The sequence below is a fragment of the Mus caroli genome, unplaced genomic scaffold (genome assembly GCF_978045245.1).
Source record: "Mus caroli unplaced genomic scaffold, Mus_caroli_1 scaffold_8, whole genome shotgun sequence".
NCBI lineage: Eukaryota > Metazoa > Chordata > Mammalia > Rodentia > Muridae > Mus > Mus caroli.
In genome coordinates this window covers 135,267,188-135,286,772 of record NW_028227263.1, presented here as the reverse complement: position 1 = coordinate 135,286,772, position 19,585 = coordinate 135,267,188, and the positions used below count along the sequence as shown (strand labels likewise).

At 39.5% G+C, this 19,585-nt stretch overlaps 1 protein-coding gene and 1 pseudogene across 1 annotated transcript; one reads left to right on the top strand and one right to left on the bottom strand.

Annotated features, from left to right (window-relative positions):
* Window positions 1–1,502: 1,502 nt before the first annotated feature.
* On the top strand, window positions 1,503–8,847 carry LOC147003635 (vomeronasal type-1 receptor 4-like). Its single transcript, XM_085842282.1, has 3 exons — window positions 1,503–1,636; window positions 3,526–3,649; window positions 6,325–8,847. Exons 2-3 carry the CDS (start codon window positions 3,577–3,579, stop codon window positions 7,245–7,247), a joined length of 996 nt encoding a protein of 331 aa, XP_085698408.1. The 5' UTR covers window positions 1,503–1,636; window positions 3,526–3,576; the 3' UTR covers window positions 7,248–8,847.
* A 7,667-nt stretch (window positions 8,848–16,514) lies between these two features.
* LOC147003634 (small COPII coat GTPase SAR1A pseudogene) lies at window positions 16,515–17,257 on the bottom strand (annotated as a pseudogene).
* Window positions 17,258–19,585: the final 2,328 nt, after the last annotated feature.

Sequence of the window (19,585 nt, the reverse complement as noted above, 5' to 3'; positions counted from 1 at the left end):
ATGCTTTTTCAAGGAATACACTGAGCATTCCAAGAACTCATGGAAAAAGAGTCCTTCCAACTTCTTGAATTTATTTGTGTAATTTGTTCTTCCTTTTACTACAAGATAATATTAAATGAAAGTGACATGAAAGTTTTAATCCTTCGGATAGACAGTGCTATCAATACAAATTTGTTATGAAAATAACAATTTGCCTATATGGAAAGAGACCTGGAAATAATAAATATATTTTCACTGGATATGAAAACTGTGAAGACTATAATATTTTCTGGAATGCTACTGAAATAAAGAGTGGTGTTAATAGTCCTGGAAATGAGATGGACTCCCTTCTCATTATCCAGGAAGAGAGGTAGTCTGAGCCTGAATATAAAGGTAATTTTTGTGGAATTCCTTTGGATGCCAGAAGAGCAAATCAAAGTATCTCCAGTTCCTAAGATGTAAGCCTGGGGCAAGCTTTTATCAAGATGTTCCTATGGTTGAATCAGGGTTTGCATCTGAGGCAGAAAAGCAACTTTGGGGCCATTCGCTATCTGCAAGTGTCATGAGGAAAACTCCACATGTGAGATTCACTGAGGTATTCTATTGATTCCCTAACCATACAAATATTAGGAATATTCCAGAGCCTTCACATGTACTGTAACTATTGTTCTACAGAGAACACATAGATGTAGAAGTCATTTCTCTGTCCCTACTGTGATAAATTTCTACATGAACAAACCAAGGAATCATTAAGAATGAGACTTTTAATGCATATATGAGGTATAAAATAGCTAAAGGTATCAGAAAGTCTCCAGAGTAGGTATAGTGCATCCTACAGTAGACATGCCCTGTGGACTGAATAAGTCACTAGAGAAGATAGAAGAGTTGTCAGAGGTGAGAGAGTCTCCAAGGGAAGCAAGAAGACAAAGTGCCAAGAGAAGAACCAAGTGAAAGAGAACCAAGAGAAAAACTAGGAACCCAAAAGCACATGGTGAAAATATCTGGGTTTTATAAGAAAAAGAAACTGGGGAGAGAAAAATGAAACTCATGGGTTAGACAGGATTAAGGTACAAGGATGTAGTGAGAAGGGCTGGGAAGAGCCAGGACTCTCTAAGAGGTACTTGCAAGGCTCTGATAATATGACAGTTAATATGTGTTTTGATATGCTAATAGGCATATAACTTAGCCATTTGTCCTGTGTGTCTATGGAATCAAGTTTTGAGATGTTGAAACTGTGTGAAAGGCTGAGTGATAGGGTAAGGTCCTCTAGGAAAAAGTCCATGTAACATTCTTATACTTTAATAGTTTTGAAGTTCCCTCTGAGTACCTCTCTGCCATAAGTTTTGTGCTCTAAGGACTGACAGAAAAGTTCCTGTCTATATTCCTAATTGCTTTCTTGGAGTAGCTCATATAATTTGCACTTCTTGGTTTGTTTAGTTTTGTACTGTTTTCTGAGATGAAGGTGATTAAAAGTTACTGATCCTTGTGGAGAAGCTGTCATCATGGGTCCAGAGTTGAGGTGAAAACCACCAATGTTCTGGGAAAAAATACCAGGAGATCATGACCCTTTAAATGAGCAAGAGTGTCTCAACATAGTTTCAGCAGAGATTCACATCTCAAGGTGAAAGACATAACCATGGTATCAACAAGCACAGAAGTAAGTGACCAGAGCACAGGAGTAGTAAAAACTAAGATATTAGAAAGAAATCCTTAGAAAAGCCAGGCATGTGCTCTCTATTCATCTTATTTTCCTCCTGAGTGTCTCTCTTAACCTTAATTGTACTTAAAATATGTATTAAGGATGTATTAAAACATCTCTGCTGCAAAGAAAAATGATGGAAGGAGAATGGAAGGAGTAAGGAAGACGACTTTTTAAAAAAGAAAATATAAAGTAAAGAAGAAAGAAAGAAATGAAGGAAGGAGGGAAGGAAGACAGATGTGAGGGAGGAAGGGAAGGAAGGAGAGAGAGACACAGAGAGATACAGAGCTAAGGAGGGAGGAAAACGCAAGATAGACCAGTTAAGGGAAAGGCACTCAGGTACTGTTTAGGAAGTGGGAACTTGAATGCACTTTTGGGTAAAATTGAAGTAATTTCTGGTGAGAGTAGACTATCTCTCCCTCAGCTGAATGATCCCTGTTCTTCTAATAAGTTCCTGCTGTGTCTCTCTTATTATTGCTATCACCTCATTTTCTTCTTTCTTTTCTTCACTTAGCCTCTGTCTCTATCTCTCCTTTGTGTTTTGTCTTTATCTTCTTTATCACCTTATCTCTGTCACTTTTTTTGCATGTGTCTTCCAACTTTTGGTTTTTAAAAGATTTTTTTTGATTTTTCATTTTTCTATAATGATGGCACTGGAGTTCAGACCCAGGAATCTTAAGGCTAAATGAGTCATGATCTACATCCCCATCTTATGCTAAAGAGCTTGAAGTATTTTACTCTTCTAATTCCTTCTACTTACCTATTATTTGTTCCTGAAAATGCTACATTCAATTTTTTTGTTTCAAGAATTGTAATGTAGAAATAGGTTATATAAATATTGATATTAGTAATTAAAATTATATCATCAAATATAGCATTACAGGGTGATTTTCTATGAGGAAAAATAAATTTTGTAGAAGATTGAGAATTAGAATTAAAAGTAAAATGAATAACAAGAAAGTAGTAAATGCATAGTGGGAATAAGTTTATTTTCTTGGTACTTCAGCTATTCTGAAATATGTCAGATATTTTCCTGATTCTGTTTCTAATCATCCCTTAGATTGGTTGATATAGAACACCAGCTTACTTGTTAGAAAGAACATGCCGACTCAAGGTTCTTTTAAACAAAGTGGTAAACAAGGATGTCTACCACTTGAAATTTTACCCACATGTTCAGCTTTCTCTATTGCAATGTCATAGTCACTGTTGAGAATATCAGAAGTTGCCATATATCTGCCTGATGTCAGGAGTTACTGTTAATAAGTAAAACCCAAAACAACAACAACAAGACTCTGTCGTATCATAATCTTTTCTAATACAGATCTAAATCTTCCTTTTTTACACAAATATGAAAATCTATCATGGTGACCCTAAGTTTTATATCAGAAAGATATAAGCACAAGTCAGTGTCCTGTATAGTTATCACTATAGCTCCACACTACAAAACATAGCGAAAACTTCTCATTTATTAACCATATATAATATTGGATTTCATTATGAAATTTTCAAAAACACTTATTTTTGTTTCTCTTCTTCTAGATTTCATCATTTATCCCTCCAACCTCTTGCACTTCTATCTAACCTTTATAAGCCTATTCACCCTTTGACACATATGCTGTGTTTCCTGCCCTAAATTTGGTTCCTCAACATCTCTTTGCTCTACATTTTTCATCTGTTTTCTACTTTTATAGTCCATAATGACTTTTTCTCCACATACATTCATATGGACATGTCCTGATTTGACAAACAACATGTGATATTTGTTATTTTTGCATCTATCATCTTGCTTAACTCTTTCTCAATCCATCTCCTTACTGAGTATTTCATGTTTTTATTTTCTGTTATAGTTGAACAAAATTCCTCCATGAATTTCCGTCGTCTACTGATGAACATATAGGATGGACATCATGTTTCGCTACTGTGAAAAAAGCAGCAACTCCTGTGAAAAAAAGCTGTGCAAACTTCTCTGTGGTAGGACAGAGAGTTCTTTGAGTATATATCCAGAAACTATATAGTTGTGTTATATGGTAATTCTAATTTTAATTTCTTGACGTATCTTTGTATTCATTTCTATGATGAATGCTTCACTTTACCCTCTCACCAGTTTAGAATGACGATTGCTTTTCTCAACATTACATTAACCATATGTTATTGTCTATTCTCTTCATGATAATCATTCTAAGGTGTCCAAAGTAATCTCAAAGTATATGTAATTTTCATTTCACAGGAATGCTAAATAAGACGACCACTTGTAAAAAGCATTTACTACTTTCTTCTTTAAAGAAATTTCTGTCAATTTCATTACCCAGTTTGTTGACTGGAGAGTTTGTAAAGATATAGCTTAATCTACATTTTTGTTAAAGATGGTAGGTATTAAGTTCCTGATTGAAGTAAAAAAGTCAATATTTTTCTACCATTCTGTAGGTTTTACCTCAGTAGGCTTTTACTTTCCTTTAATGTGAACAATGCTATTCTAATTTCTTTGTTCTTTGTCCATATTATTGAGTCTTGTTACCTTTATCTACCTCTAGTGTACTAACATTTTCCTCTGAAAGTTGTAGCACTTTGGCATAATAATAAATTAACAATTTTTGTGAAAAGTGAGAGGATATAATCAAATCCAATTTTTATGCATTCTGATACTTATTTTATACAAAATAATTCAGGGTCAGAAATTCTGACTACCAAATACTAAAGAAAGAAATGATGGGGGCTTTTCAAATTCTATCTGACCACTGCTGAGACTCAATTGGGCAATGGAAGGAAAACTCAGACCATTCATTTATTCTTCTTACTCAAAAGTAGTCATTTCCTGTATGGCTTGGTTTGTTTCAGGATCACAGATTCTTTTGACATGTCAATTGGAATTTGGTCATGATATATCGGTTTAATAAAGAAAAACAATACTAACATAGTTGATAAAACAATACTTTCCTATAAAATCTGCACATGGATTCTTACTTCACTCAGCAGCTTTAACTCTTCACTCTTATACTCAGCAGCTTTAACTCCTGCCTTTATTTATGATGCTTTGTTTTGGTTAACACCTGTTTACACAGAATGTGATAATTTCTCAGCACAGCTTTGATTTGCATCTTTTCATTGTATTCCTTTAATTATAGGTGATATTGGGCCTCATTTTGCACACCTCCTTGACATCTGAACAGTTTTGTATAACTTGTTTTATAGTTTATGTTGTTTTTCAAATGTAGATTCAAATATTATTGCAGGATAGAGGGGTAAGCCAGTTATTAAGAGTGCATATTGGTATTACTTTCTATGTGAGTTAACTTTGTAGCTTCTATTTGTGGCTTACAATCTTCTGGCCCCTGCTGGCACATTCACTTGCATGTAGCCACTCTCATAATTAAAAACATATAATGAAAAACTGTATAAATTTAAAATTAAATATGCTATATATATATTAAACTCCAGGTTTCATTTCCCTCTCGTTCCACCATCCTACTCCTCCACATCCCATACCTCCTTCCCATCCCCCTTTCTCAACAAGGATGCCCCCAGGCCCGAACTCTCTGCTCCAGACCTCTAAACTCCATGGGGCCTCCAGTCTCTTGAGGCTTAGGTGCATCCACTCTGACTAAACTCAGACCCAGCAGTCCTCTGCTGTACATGTATTGAGGGCCTTATATCAGCTGGTGTTTGCTGCCTGGTTGGTGTTCCAGTATCCGAGAGATCTCAGGGTCCAGGTTAATTGAGACTGCTGGTCCTCCTACAGGGTTGCCCTCCTCCTCAGCTTCTTCCAGCTTTCTCCTAATTCAACCACAGGGGTCAGCATCTTCTCTCCATTGGTTGGGTGCAAATATCTGCATCTGACTCTTTTAACTGCTTATTTGGTCTTTCAGAGGTCCTTTTTGTGATAGGTCCTTTTTTAGGAGCACTCTATAGCCTCAGTAATAGTGTCAGGTCTTGGAGCCTCCTCTTGAGCCAGATCCCACTTTGAGCCTGTTGCAGTTCTTTCAGACAGAAACAATTATGGGTCAGAGTTTTGACTGTAGAATGGCAACCCCATCCCTCACTTGATGCCCTGTCTTTCTGCTGGAGCTGGGCTCTACAAGTTCCCTCTCCCCAATGTAGGGTATTTCATCTAAGGTCCCTCTCTTTGAGTCCTAAAATTTTCAAATATTAACTGCTGTTTTTCTGAATAAGTTTGGTATTTCTTGTGCATTTCAGAATTAATAAATTTTAAAAATTCTGTTTTTGAAAATTGACATCAAGTTGTATTGGTTAGATAAAGAAATGAATGTATTTAGCATTTTTGGAATGAGATTATAGAGTTTTTTGTTATATAACTCTGGCAGCCTTAGATATAAATCTGTAGACCAGGTGAGCCTCAAATTCATTTGTCTGTGTGATACTATCTCTTGATGGCTATGTTGAAGGTCATGCATTACCTTATCCAGCAAAAACATTAATCTTAAGGGAAGATATTCAAACTTTCCATACAAAAAATAGAGAATACTTAGTTTAACAATTAATAATCCTTTGAATGTTCTTCAGTGGGAGAGCTATACAAATGGAATAAAGTGATAACTACGTTCCTTTAGATAACATCATGAAATAGTACACACTGATAATATATTTCTAGGGACTCATAACCATATTAAATTTATTTACTTTTTTAATAGGAAAGAAAATGGCTTTTGAAAACTTTGCAATGGGAATTTTTCTCTTCTCCCAGATTACAGTGGGAATGCTTGGAAATTCTTCAATACTATTTTATTATAGCATTTTGATATCAACTAGAAAGCCCTTAATGCCCAAAGACCTGATTATAGAGCATTTGACTTTTGCCAACTGCTTGTCTATCATCTCAAGAGGTATTCCACAGACACTGTCAAATTATGGATTTAAAGATTTCCTGGATGATATTGGATGTAAGTTAATAAACTTTATTTACCGAATAACAAGGGGAATGTCCCTGTATGCTATGTGCCTACTGAGTTGCTTCCAAGCAATCACAATCAGCCCCAGAAACTCCATGTGGATGATACTTAAACACAGAGCCACCAAGTACATTGGTCCCTCCTGTTCAATAAGCTGGCTTGTGCATCTCTTTCTAAACATCATGATTAAAGTAAGAATGTCTGGTCCCAGATACAACAAAAATGTTACTAACTGGATGGATTATGAATACTGCTCATGGTTTGTGGCTGGAAATATAGGAACTGCACTGTATATGTTCTTACTGTCCTTCTCTGATGTCTTGTGTCTGGGGCTCATGGCCTGCTCAAGTGTCTCCATGGTGAGTATCCTTTATAGACATAAGAAACAAGTTAAACATATCCGTAGTTCTCAGCAAGTTTTAAATGCCTCACCTGAAAACAGAGCCACCCAAACTATCCTCATCCTGGTGTGCACTTTTGTCATCTCTTACTCATTCTCCTCCATTGTGACTGTCTTTATATCTTACTCCAAACATCAAATGTTATTGGGAGTAAGTTTATTTACGTTTCTAGAAATATGCTTTCCAATATTTTGCCCCTTTGTTCTCATCACCAATATCAAGCCTGGTTTTAACCTCTTTTTATCCTGCTTTTGGAAGAGATAGCCTCCGCCAAGTACAACATAAGCCCCGGAGCCCATAAATCTTCTCTTATACCTTGGCATATTCTTTTTTAAGTCCCATACAACTTTAATTGATAATTTTTTGGCTATTTTATTTATTTACAATTCAAATGTTGTTCCCTCTCCTGATCTCTCCTCCCCAACGCCCCAGCCTATTCTCCTTTTCTTTTTGCCTCTAAGAAGGTATTCCCCCACTCACACATCCACTCCTGACTCACCACTGAAACATGCCCCTATGCTGAGACATCAAGCCTCCACAGAACTTAAGACCTCCCCTCTCATTGATGCCAGATAAGGCAATCCTCTGCTACATATATATCTGGAGCCATGAAGCCATCATTGTATACTCTTTGGTTTGTGATTTAGTCCCTGAGAGCTCTTGGGAATCAGTTTAGTTGATATTGTTGTTCTTCCCACGGAGTTAATATCATGTTCAGCTCCTTCAGGTCTTCCCCTAACTCTTCCATTGGGGTCTCTGGTCTCATTCTGATGGTTGGCTGTGAGTGTCTGCATCTGTCTTAGTCAGATCCTGGGGAATCCTCTCAGGGGGCAGCCATACGCTTTTATCGGTTGTACAATGCTAAAACTGCAGTTTGAAAATATCAAGCTTCCTATAACTGATCCCTTCATAATGTGGAGTCATCAGTAGTCGTTTATCAGGTATCATGTGGGGCAATGGGCTACACACAGGCAGCCTGGTTTCCAGTCGAGGCTAGATCTTGAACCCCGGGACCTGGTAATGATAATTCAATTGCATGGGATAGAAGGAGTTCTCTCATGTCTCCTGGAATCTGGTTCCTGTCCGAGTTACCGCCCCCATAACCCCCACAGGAGAGGCATGGCTATCAGCCACTCGGAATAGCACCAAGCCTTCCCACATGCAAATAAGGTTTCCCCCAAACTCTCGGTCCAAGCCAATGAGAAGTGCCTGCTCTCAAACCCTGAATCACCCCCAGAACTGTATATAAAGCCATGCAGGGAATTACAGGTATGTGAGAACTGTTCCTTTGTCTGAGCCTTTTGTTCCAAGAGCTGTATGTAACACTTGTGAAGATATCTTCTCTCCTGAATAGCAACCAGAGGTCCTGCCACACTCCTCACTGGATTGTCAGTTTTTCCCCAGCTCAGCCTGACCGGATTCACTTCAGAGAGGCTCGGAGTTACTGAGCTACCTGGAAGACATGGCAGAGACTTCATGTACCTGCCTGCACTAACTTCCCTTCACTGGAACCTTCCCATCCGGCCTAGACAGAGGTCTCTGTGGAAAACCTCTGGTACCCAGACCCAAAGTATGACAACATTTTTTACATAATTTACTAACCAATAATGAGCAACATTTCAAATATATAAGAATATCATATTGTACAAATAGTTATATGATATTAGGCAAAGTATAGTGAACATGAGAAAATCCCAGCAATTGGGAGGCAGAGACAGGTAGATTTCTGAGTTCAAGGCCAGCCTGGTCTACAAAGTGAGTTCCAGGACAGCCAAGGCTATACAGAGAAACCCTGTCTCAAAAAAACAAAAAGAGAGAGAGGGAGGGGTAGAGGGAGAGAGAGAGAGAGAGAGAGAGAGAGAGAGAGAGAGAGAGAATACATTTGGAAGACTAGGAATCATCTTATGGCCCAGGAAAATATCTCTCTCTCTCTCTCTCTTTCTCTCTCTCTCTCTCTCTCTCTCTCTCTCTCTCTCTCTCTCTCTCTCTCTCTCTCTCTGTAATATTTTCTTTTAATTTTATATGAATGGGCATTTTTCTTGTATGAATGTCTGTATATCTCAAGTACAAAATACCTGTGGAACTTAGAAGATATTTTGTACCCATTAAGACTAGAGTTACTGACAGTTTTGAGCATGCAAATCTTGAGTTATGGGAATGAACTGCTGGAATTCTGGAAAAATCGTCACTTTTATTAAGTTCCCAGCCATCCTTCAAGAACTAAAACTTTTGTCCAAGAATTTCATAAATCCATTGTTTTTAATTGCTGAATAGTACTCCATTGTGTAAATGTACCACATTTTCTGTATCCATTCTTCTGTTGAGGAACATCTGGGTTCTTCCCAGCTTCTGGCTATTATAAATAAGGCTGCTATGAACATAGTGGAGCAGGTGTTCTTATTACAAGTTGGAACTTCTTCTGGGTATAAGCCCAGGAGAGGTATTGCTGGATCTTCCAGTAGTATTATGGCCAATTTTCTGAGGAACCTCCAGACTGACTTCCAGAGTGGTTGTACAAGCTTGCAATCCCACCAGCAGTGGAGGAGTGTTTCTCTTTCTCCACATTCTCACCAGCATCTGCTGTCACTTGAATTTTTTATCTTAGCCATTCTGACTGGAGTGAGGTCGAATCTCAGGGTTGTTTTGATTTGCATTTCCCTGATGATTAAGGATGTTGAACATTTTTTTCAGGTGCTTCTCAGTCATCGGTATTCCTCTGTTGAGAATTATTTGTTTAACTCTGAACCCCATTTTTTAATGGGGTTATTTGAATTTTTGGAGTCTAGCTTCTTGAGCTATTTGTTAATATTGGATATTAGTCCCCTATCAGATTTAGGATTGGTAAAAATTCTTTCCCAATCTGTGGGTGGCCTTTTTGTCTTATTGACAGTGTCTTTTGCCTTATAGAAGCTTTGCAATTTTATGAGGTCCCATTTGTCAATTCTTGATCTTACAATGCAAGCCATTGCTGTTCTGTGCCCATCCTTAGTGAGGTAACCCAATCACAAAAGAAGTCATTAGATATGCACTCACTGATAAGTGGATGTTAGCCCAGAAACATAGAACACCCAAGATACAATTTGCAAAACACAAGAAAATCAAGAAGAGGGAAGACCAATGGGTGGATACTTTATTCCTCCTTAGAATAGGGAACAAAATACCCATGAAAGGAGTTACAAAGACAAAGTTTGGAGCTAAGATGAAAGGATGGACTATCCAGAGACTACCCCACCCCGGGATCCATCCCACAATCAGCCACCAAACCCAGACACTATTGCACAATGTCAGAAAGATTTTTCTGAAGGGACCCTATTATAGCTGTCTCATATGAGGCTATGCCAGTGCCTGACTGTTGGGGCTGTCCTGCGGCTCTCATGTCCAGGTTCGAGCCTGGGAGGCATCCTGGAGCTGAAAGAGAAGAGGGAATCTAGGCGAGTAGAGAAATAATGGAACAAAAACAACCTAGTCTGCTCAGAGTTCAAATGTTTAATAATAAAATCTGCACGTATAAAGAGGGAAGCCCATCCCCAGTCAAACCAAGTTTCTTGATGTAGAGATGGGAAGTTGTCAAAACAGTCTTTTAGCAGAAACTCGCCAAATTCACAATTTGCTGCTAACTCCGGAAAATCTTGGAGAACCCTTTCGGCCTCAGGGCAGGTGCCAGGCAGTGTAACATCAAAGGAGAGTGATGAGAAGCAGCACAGCAGGTGTCCCTGCCTCAGTGGCATATGGTCTGAACCAGCCTATCTATGCTAAAGGAGGATACATTTTCCCCCTTTAAATAATATTTAAAAAAAAAAACTGGACTGAGGCATAAAATTAACTTATGCTACATAGTCCTGCCCAGGAGTTATGGTGGCTGGTGGACCCACCTGTCTTAGGAAATCCTAAATCTTCCTGAATCTTCCTTATCCATCATAGGAGCATATGTGCAGCTTTTTTGTGTTTATTTTACACAAAACATGGCTCTGTGGTGTATTATTAACAGCCACGGCCTCTTGGCATGTACTCCTGTCTTAGATTGGTATGATTCCGAGTTTTGGGTGCCTGTCATTGACTCTCAGGCCCTCATTAGCACACCTTACTCCCAATTCAGACCAAAGCCACAATATGTACTTAAAATGCCTCTTGATGAAGATTAATAACTGCCACCTAAGCTGTTGGAGGCAAGGCTTCACTCCCGCTGCAGTCAGGCTGAATGGTGGCTGACCTGCTTGAGAAACAAAGGTGGGGCAGTGAAAAGCAACAGTATAAAAACTTCTTTGTGGAAACCCAGGTACTTTATTCAGTTGCAAATTAGCAAAGATCAAGCTCAGGTTCTGGCCTCCTGGTGTGGGTTTGAGAATTAGCAGAAAAACCAGAGATTCTCTGGAAGTGGAGGCTGTGCTCCAAATTAACTTTGCTAGGTAATTAATATTTTTAGCTATCTTCAATAGGAATCTCTAATATTGGAATTATTACTAGACAAGTCCAAGATTGACTTAGAATAACTGGTTACATTGAAAGAAAGAGAAGAATCATTATAACTCTATTATATGACTAATCTTTCCAAGTCAGATTACACAGTCTCTGATGTTCTTTTTTACCATAAAGTTAAAAAGCTTGAAGCAAGGCAGTTTCACTTGTTCAAACTGGAAAAAATGGCAAGCAATGATGGGTTGAAAACATGTACCCAATTCAGCTTCCTTGTCACTACAGTCAGGGCACTGAGTGAACTCACCTGTCAGCTTGTCACACGAATTAGCCATCATGCTTCTGCAGTGTTCTGTAAAGAGAACCTATGCTTTTCCCTTTCCTAATAAGGTAGCTATTCAGGATCAAGCCATATGCCAATAAGTAGATCCTTTTAAAATACTGTAAGGCATTTATTAAGTTCTTTCACATATAAATTTCAAAATTCTAAAATAAATTATGATTTAAATAATGTGCATGGGAATACATTAAATAATATGCACGGGGATATAATTTCCCCCTTCTTTGTCTTTTAAAAAGCTAAAGTTTTAAAGTTCCACAATACCTTGTCCTTGAGAATTAATAATTTGTTGACAAAACGTCTCAAATATTTGACTGTTATAGTCAGTATTAATGTAACATGGGCAGTGACTAATTGCACTTTCAATTGTTTCTCTTAAAGAGCGGTTGTAACTAGAAAGCTTGAAAAGTTATTAATAGTCACATGTGTATAATTTATTTATTTATTAAATCAGAAATTAGAGCACTTACTTGCAGCAATTTATTAAGTATAAGTCCTCAAGAATTAACACTACTATGTGGAAACAGGTAGTAACTGAGGACACTAAGAGCAAAGAACTTTTTACAATTTGACATGCACATTTTCCAAGAATACTAAAATATTATCCTAAACCATAGCTGTTTTGAATATATAAAGAGTAAGATTATATATCCAGTCCATCTTATATGTAGGACCTATAGACTGCCTGAGATATAATTCCAGCATGGCATTGCTTTAAGATGTCCAGGAAATTCAGAACAATTTATTAAATGTCCAAAAACAGCCTTCTTAAAAGGACAGCATTTTATCTAATGAGTTGTATATGCATAAGCAATTGCAAATTTGTGAATAAATAGCATCCGAGGGACGAACAATCTTAAGCAATTGTGAGCTCTGAGATATAATATTGACTATTAATATACAAATTAAGGTTTGATTGTTCAGCATTTTAAAACACCATCCACAATACACAATATAAAAACTCAAAAGAATGAACGTGTGATTTAATTCACATCTACTTATTTTCCCATAGAAGGGTTGTTTTTAAACACAATAATTGGGATGCATGCATTCTTGAATTTATAGAAGATACAAAAGCATGCATAAAAACAATTTTTTAACTTATCTTTGGGATAATGATTGTCAATTTTATTCAAAATGATGGTATGCAATAGATCAAATATTAATATTCTGTAATTACCAAATTAATTGCTGTTTAGAACAAGGAATAGACACTTTTTAAGATTCCTAAGACACAATTTTTGTTACAGGTTTTCCAAAATACACGAATATATCTTACAATTCTTTATTAGCACCACAGTAGTTTCAAAAGGATGCTGAAACTCTGCTTTGAAGTGAGTGCCACCTCAGCCTAGCCCCACCACCTCGGCCTTCCTCTCAGGCAGAAGAGGCTGAAGGCAGCCCAGTCTGTTGTGGGCCAAAAAGTCCAAACGAGGACTGCAGAGCACCCCAAGTCTTAGTGGGAAAAATACGACTACCCCAGCAGGGACAGGAGGAGTCTCATGGGGGCAATGGCGATGGTGGACCTCCCCTGAGTTTGCTACAAAGCCACCCACTTTCTGGTGGCCTCCCATGCTACCACGCGCACAGAAAGCTGTGTGCCCCAAGGCCCTGCAGCAGCCAGCAGCAGGCTAGTAAGGAGGATAAGAATAATGTTTTCTCTTGCCAAAGAATACAGAAAATAAAGGGGGTAGGAAGTCACAGCAGGCAAAGAATCTTGAAGTTACCTGACAGGAAACAAAGGAATGACTTCTAAAGGATTTACAGGGACCAGATAAATGTTTACAGTAAAGATAAAGTGGTTCTGCTTTAGGGTCAGCTTAATGACAGCTAAAGTTTTCACACCCTAGTCACAATGCAGCCTGCTAAAGAATTGCTGTGGGCACATTTAATATTTAATTATCATTGATTATAATTGATAACAATTATAAAAGCTTTCTTTATTTTCTGCAAAGCCTCTGTAGCAAACTACAACCCTAAGTATTAAAAAGATATTGCCTCTGAATCTTTTCTGGAGCAACAGCTACTACCCAGAACTAAAAAGCTCCTTGTGTGAGAGCAAGTATTTAAAGTAAACTTCTCTTGAGAGGCAAGGAGAGGCAAATTTCAAGAACTTCCTTAGGCACACCGTTTGCAAAACAAAAGAAAGTCACACAAACCTCGCTGAGGCTGCCCTGAACTTTGTATGGCTGTATAGCCATAGAGAGCTGTGTTAGTGCTCTCATAAGATGATTACTCTTGTAATTATCTTAATTAACAATATATGGGTGAGTATAAAATCTTAAATTTGCGATCAAACTGCCAGCTGCAGTTAAAGGAACACTGGCAATTTTTAACCATGATTTTTAAGTTTCTTACGCAATGTTAGAATAGTATCTACAGCCTTGGGAAAGCAATACCCAATTTCAAAGAAATATATCACTTTAGAATAAACATTAAATCTTCATTACCACATTGCAAGATTTGACTGCCAACTTATACCTCTGAATGTATGACAGTGCAAGCTTTAATGCTTCATTAAAGAGACATTGCTTTAAATCTATCTAATTCTACTTTCTAGGATAAGAATCACAATAAATATTATCTCAACTAGAAGTATCTTAGGAGGCCCAGTTTTTTGGCCTGCTTATGCCACATGTTTGAAAAGACTCCTGAATTGCCAATTTAAGGCTAACCTTCTGTTACCAATGTAACAATTATTTAATGTTAACCAATAGCTTATGAGCTGATACCAAATAAGGGCTTCACTTAGACCAATCAGAGAATTTTATTTTTTCTAGCTATAATTATAAAATAAAAAAGCACTTTGTCATTAGCTAAATACAATAATCACGAATGCAGAGAATTTTCTTAGGAAAAAACCATCTATCAGCTTTTTTGCCCCAAAACCATAAGGCTGAAGACTCCCTTTCTTTTTTTTTTTTTTTTTTTTTCATTTTAGCTTTTTATTAAAATGCTTAGGATACAGCCTGACCTTTCGTAAATGACAGTTTTACTTTTGCTGAAACAGGACACATGTGCACTCTGATAAACAGAATGAAGAGTCTCGGTTCATTGGAGCCCCTGGCCAAGGCCCTGGTAGAGTTGCACTTGCTGCAGCAGCCTCTTTTGGCCACCTTACTTAAGACAGTGTTCTATGCAGCATGAACCAGACTGGTGCCATTGTTCAGCCATCTCTTTCTCCGGTGGCCAGAATAAACCACTTTCACAAAGAGCCACCCCGGGGCAGAGTCCAGTCTTCTAGGTTGCTACCGAGCAATTAGGGACAAACAAGAAAGACAGATGAGGAACCCAATGCTGAGGCCCTCACACCTGTCATATGCCTGGACAGACATGTAGACAGTCTTAGCCAAAGGCAATGAAGGGCACAACAGTCACCTACCCAGCTCACTCAGGGCTTTAACAGCAGGCCCTTCCACACTGACAGTTCTCATCCCAGCTGTACATGGGTGAACGCAATGCATGCAGTTTGCAGACAGACACCTCACCAAGCCTCTGCATTGGAAACCCGGCAGTGTAACAAAACACTGTCCCATAGGCTCAGTGCTCAAAACTAAAATGTGTTAAGTCACTCTCCAGGAGTGTGCTCCTAGCTTCCCTACCCTCTTGCTGGACACAAGCCTGTCAGAATACAGCAGCAGCAACAGCAGAATCTCCATTTAAGAACCTACTCTCACCTTGCATTAAAGGAAATCAGAATCAAGATACCCTCCCATCTGCAGACCATCTCCTCTCATGCACTCAAGGGTAAAATATAAAGTTAACATCACACACGGCAGCAAGAAAACCAACCAAATGCTATCTATATATAAAAAGCCTGTTCATGATCCTCACAGGGCCGCTGCTGCTTCCATTTTAGCACTCGCTGCTGCCAGAAGACCACCTGGGTTTTCTTTTATTTCTTAAGGAGAAAACACAGAGCCCCTGAGGGTTTTTCCTGGGTTCTCTTGTTGCTGCCAGATGAGAATCTCACAGAATTCAGGGCCTTAAGCTGATGATTTTGAGCTGCACCCTCCTGTTCAGAACCGTCCCTCTAGAATATGTTCAAAAGCATCAGAGTCACACCCACAGCATGGGCTCTACATGACAGATGTCCTTAACTCTTTCATGAGGCAAAAGTCACTTTTTATATCTACAATGAAAAAAAGGAAGGTGCTACACAGAGAGATGAAATTTCACAACAGTATAAAAGCAAAGCCTGCTGAAACTGGTAGCTGCAAATAAAGTTGACAACGTGACCATGACACTTCACCCACTCCAGATGAGGACTCCCCTTACCACGGTGGAGACCACCCTGGGGAAGGCCGAGGCTCTGTCCTCTCCAGGCTCTTGTCTCGGGTACCACCCTCAACAGGCAGTCACACAGCAGAGCCCAATGCGCTATCTGTTCATAATTTTATGAAGTATCTAAATTTCATTTACTAGTTAAAAAAAAAAGAATAGAAAATCTGGACCAAGTAAATTGTGAACTCAAAAAGTTAGAGAAGGGATACCAATTACATTAACAACACTTTCTTTAAAAAATAGAATCACTTTCTTTTGAAATCAACCAGTGGTGAGACGTGTTTTTCTTCTCGGGTGTCCCATGATGGCACCCAGCTTTCCCTGGCAAATGCTGCCAGCCCCATTCCTCGCACACTGCCCGGCAGCAGCAGCAGACAGTGTGGAGAAGAGCACATGTCACCACTGGGCAATGAGCGTAGACAGACGTGTGGCTTCTCAATGCCATATATGGTTGGAGAGCTTTCTATTAGAAAAGTCCATGAGGAAGCTGTGAATAGGATCAGTCCAGAAGTAAAACTCTTTATTTTCACTGTCCAAACATCAGTCAATATACTGGGAAAGCCAGCGGAAACCCTCGCCGTAGCCTTGCCTCTTGAGCACACTGCACATGAATACTTCCATGGGGCGGGCGTTCAGCTCCTTCAGAGTCACATTCCCCTTTCCTGTGGTCTGCCCATACAGACCAAATATTTCACGGAGTTTTTATTCACTGATTGCATCTGTCCTGTCAATTTTGTTTCCCAAGATAAGAATTGGCACGTTGGATATTGTTTCATCAGTCATTAAAGCATTAAGCTCAACTTTGGATTCCATGAGACGAGAATGATCCGCACAGTCCACCAGAAAAACTATACCATTAATCGCTGGGAGATAATTTTTCCAAAGGCGACGTGCTTGCTCATGCCCACCGAGATCAAAAGTGGTGAAAGTCATTCCAGCAATTGTCAGTTCTTCTGAAGTGGGATGGAGTGTTGGTACGTGCTGGCCTAGTCTGTCATCTTTCAGCATGTGAAGAAGAGTGGTTTTGCCCGCGTTGTCCAATCCTAAGAATACAAGTTTTCCAGATTTCTTGTAGAGTCCTAGGAACTGGAGCACACTGCTGAAGCCATTGTAGATCCACTCAAAGATGAAAGACATTATTGATGCTTACAATGGCCCGAGGGGCTCCTCCGGCGGTGGCTGGCAGCGCGACCCTCACTCAGAGCACACAGACCAGCAGTCAAGACTCCCTTTCTTAAAAAACAGTTTTTCCAGCAGGAGCCCTCCTGCTGTGCCTGATTCTTAGTCAAAGTGTGAGCCACTCTCGACTTTGCTATACCAGCAGAGAAAGTTTTAGCCATCTTTCATTTTCCAACATGAAACACAGAACATGCAGTCATTCAGAAAACTAGACATGAACACACATGAATTAAACACGTGAACAAACCGGTGCACCAGACAGTAGACATTAGACAACATAAAGAGAGCAGAGAACTACTGCTGTGAGGGCTAGAGAGAAAGAGGCAGGGCGTCCCCTAACATTTCTCTTTGCCTCTGGGACATTTTCCTCCCACCTGATGCAGTTTCCAACTACGGCCAATCCGCCAGATTATTTAATCCCTTTTATTAAACCCTTTTATTTCTCTGGTCTAAAAAGCAGCTTCTGGAAGCTGTGGCCGACTGCCTGTTATGTTCCTAGATCCTGCTATCACTGCTGAACCTGAGTGGATCCAGCGCTGTTCTAGCTCAGACCATACCACACCTTAGCAACCTTTTGCCTGTTGCATCTCCGCGTTCTGGTACGAGTTTTCTATCTGTGGAGCTCCATACTAGCAGTGTTTCTTCCAGCGTCCTCTGCCATTCCCTGGTCCCAAGTTGGTTCACCAAATTGGCTAGTCTGCTCAAGGGTCAAATGTTTAATAATAAAATCTGCACTTATAAAGAGGGAAGCCCTTCCCCAGTCACACCAAGTTTCTTGATGTAGAGATGTGAAGTTGTCAGAACAGCTTTTTAGCAGAAACTCACCAAATTCACAGTTTGCAGCTAACTCCAGAAAATCTTGGAGAATCGGTTTGGCCTCAGGGCAGGTAGCAGGCAGTGTAACATCAAAGGAGAGTGATGAGAAACAGCACAGCAGGTGACCCTGCCTCAGGGGCGTACAATACGGTCTGAACCAGCCTATCTAGGCTGAAAGAAGTTACACCTGGCAAATACAGAAGTAGATGCTCACAGTCATCTATAAGATGGAACACAAGGCCCCCAATGGAGAAGCTAGAGAAACCACCCAAGGAGCTGAAGGGGTCTGCAACCCTATAGGTGGAACAACAATATGAACTAACCAGTACCCCCAGAGCTGGTATCTTTAGCTGCATGTGTAGCAGAAGATAGCCTAGTCGGCCATCACTAGGAAGAGAGGCCCCTTGGTATTGCAAACTTTATATGCCCCAATACAGGGGAATGCCAGGGCCAAGAAGTGGGAGTGGGTAGGTAGGGGAGCAGGGTGGAGGGAGGCTATAGAGAACTTTCGGGATAGCATTTGAAATGTATATAAAGAAAATGATAAAAAAAGAACTGAAATTTTTGATAGTTTTAATATTTTAATTTTATGCATATATGTGTGCTTAAATGTATGTATGTCCATACCATGCAAACCTGCTGCGCACAGAGTCAAGAACAGTGTGTGGAGCCTCTGGAACTGTAGCTACAGGCAGTGATATGTCAGTCAATGTGGTTGCTTAAAACAGAACACAGTTTATTTACAAGATCACTGCATCCTTTTCAATACTGAGCCAGCTCCCAAGCTCCAAGGTCTTGTTTATTGCTTCTCAAATGTAGAAACTACAATGTTGCAAGTGTCATTACTGCAATGAATGCATTATAAAAATGCGAAAAATTGTTTTCCAGCCTTTCACTCTGAGGTAGTGTCTGTCTTTTTCCCTGAGGTGGGTTTCCTGTAAGCAGCAAAATGTTGGGTCCTGTTTGTGTAGCCAGTCTATTAGCCTATGTCTTTTTATTGGGGAATTGAGTCCATTGATGTTAAGAGAAATTAAAGAAAAGTAATTGTTGCTTCCTGTTATATTTGTTGTCAAAGTTGGGATTCTGTTCTTGCGGCTGTCTTCTTTTAGGTTTGGTGAAGGATTACTTTCTTGCTTTTGCTAGAGTGTAGTTTCCATCTTGTATTGGTGTTTTCTTGTTATTATCCTTTGAAGAGCTGGATTCATGGAAAGATATTGTGTGAATTTGATTTTGTCATGGAGTCCTTTGTCATAGTCCTCCATCTATGGCAATTGAGAGTTTTGCTGGATGGAACACAGGGCCCCCAATGGAGGAGCTAGAGAAAGTACCCAAGGAGCTGAAGGGGTCTGCAACCCTATAGGTGGAACAACAATATGAACTAACCAGTACCCCCAGAGCTTGTGTCTCCAGCTGCATATTTAGCAGAAGATGGCCTATTTGGCCATCATTGGGAAGAGAGGCCCCTGGTCTTACAGACTTCATAAGCTCTAGTACAGGGGAAGGCCAGGGCTAGCTAAGAAGTGGGAGTGAGTGGGTAGGGGAGCAGAGCAGGAGGAGGGTATAGGGAACT

Excerpts from the sequence above, each read along its gene's own strand:
- LOC147003635 (XM_085842282.1), top strand. The coding sequence starts at position 3,577 with ATGGACATCATGTTTCGCTACTGTGAAAAAAGCAGCAACTCCTGTGAA. Across the intron at positions 3,650-6,324 it reads GCTGTGCAAACTTCTCTGTG|GAAAGAAAATGGCTTTTGAA; the intron begins GTAGGACAGAGA and ends CTTTTTTAATAG.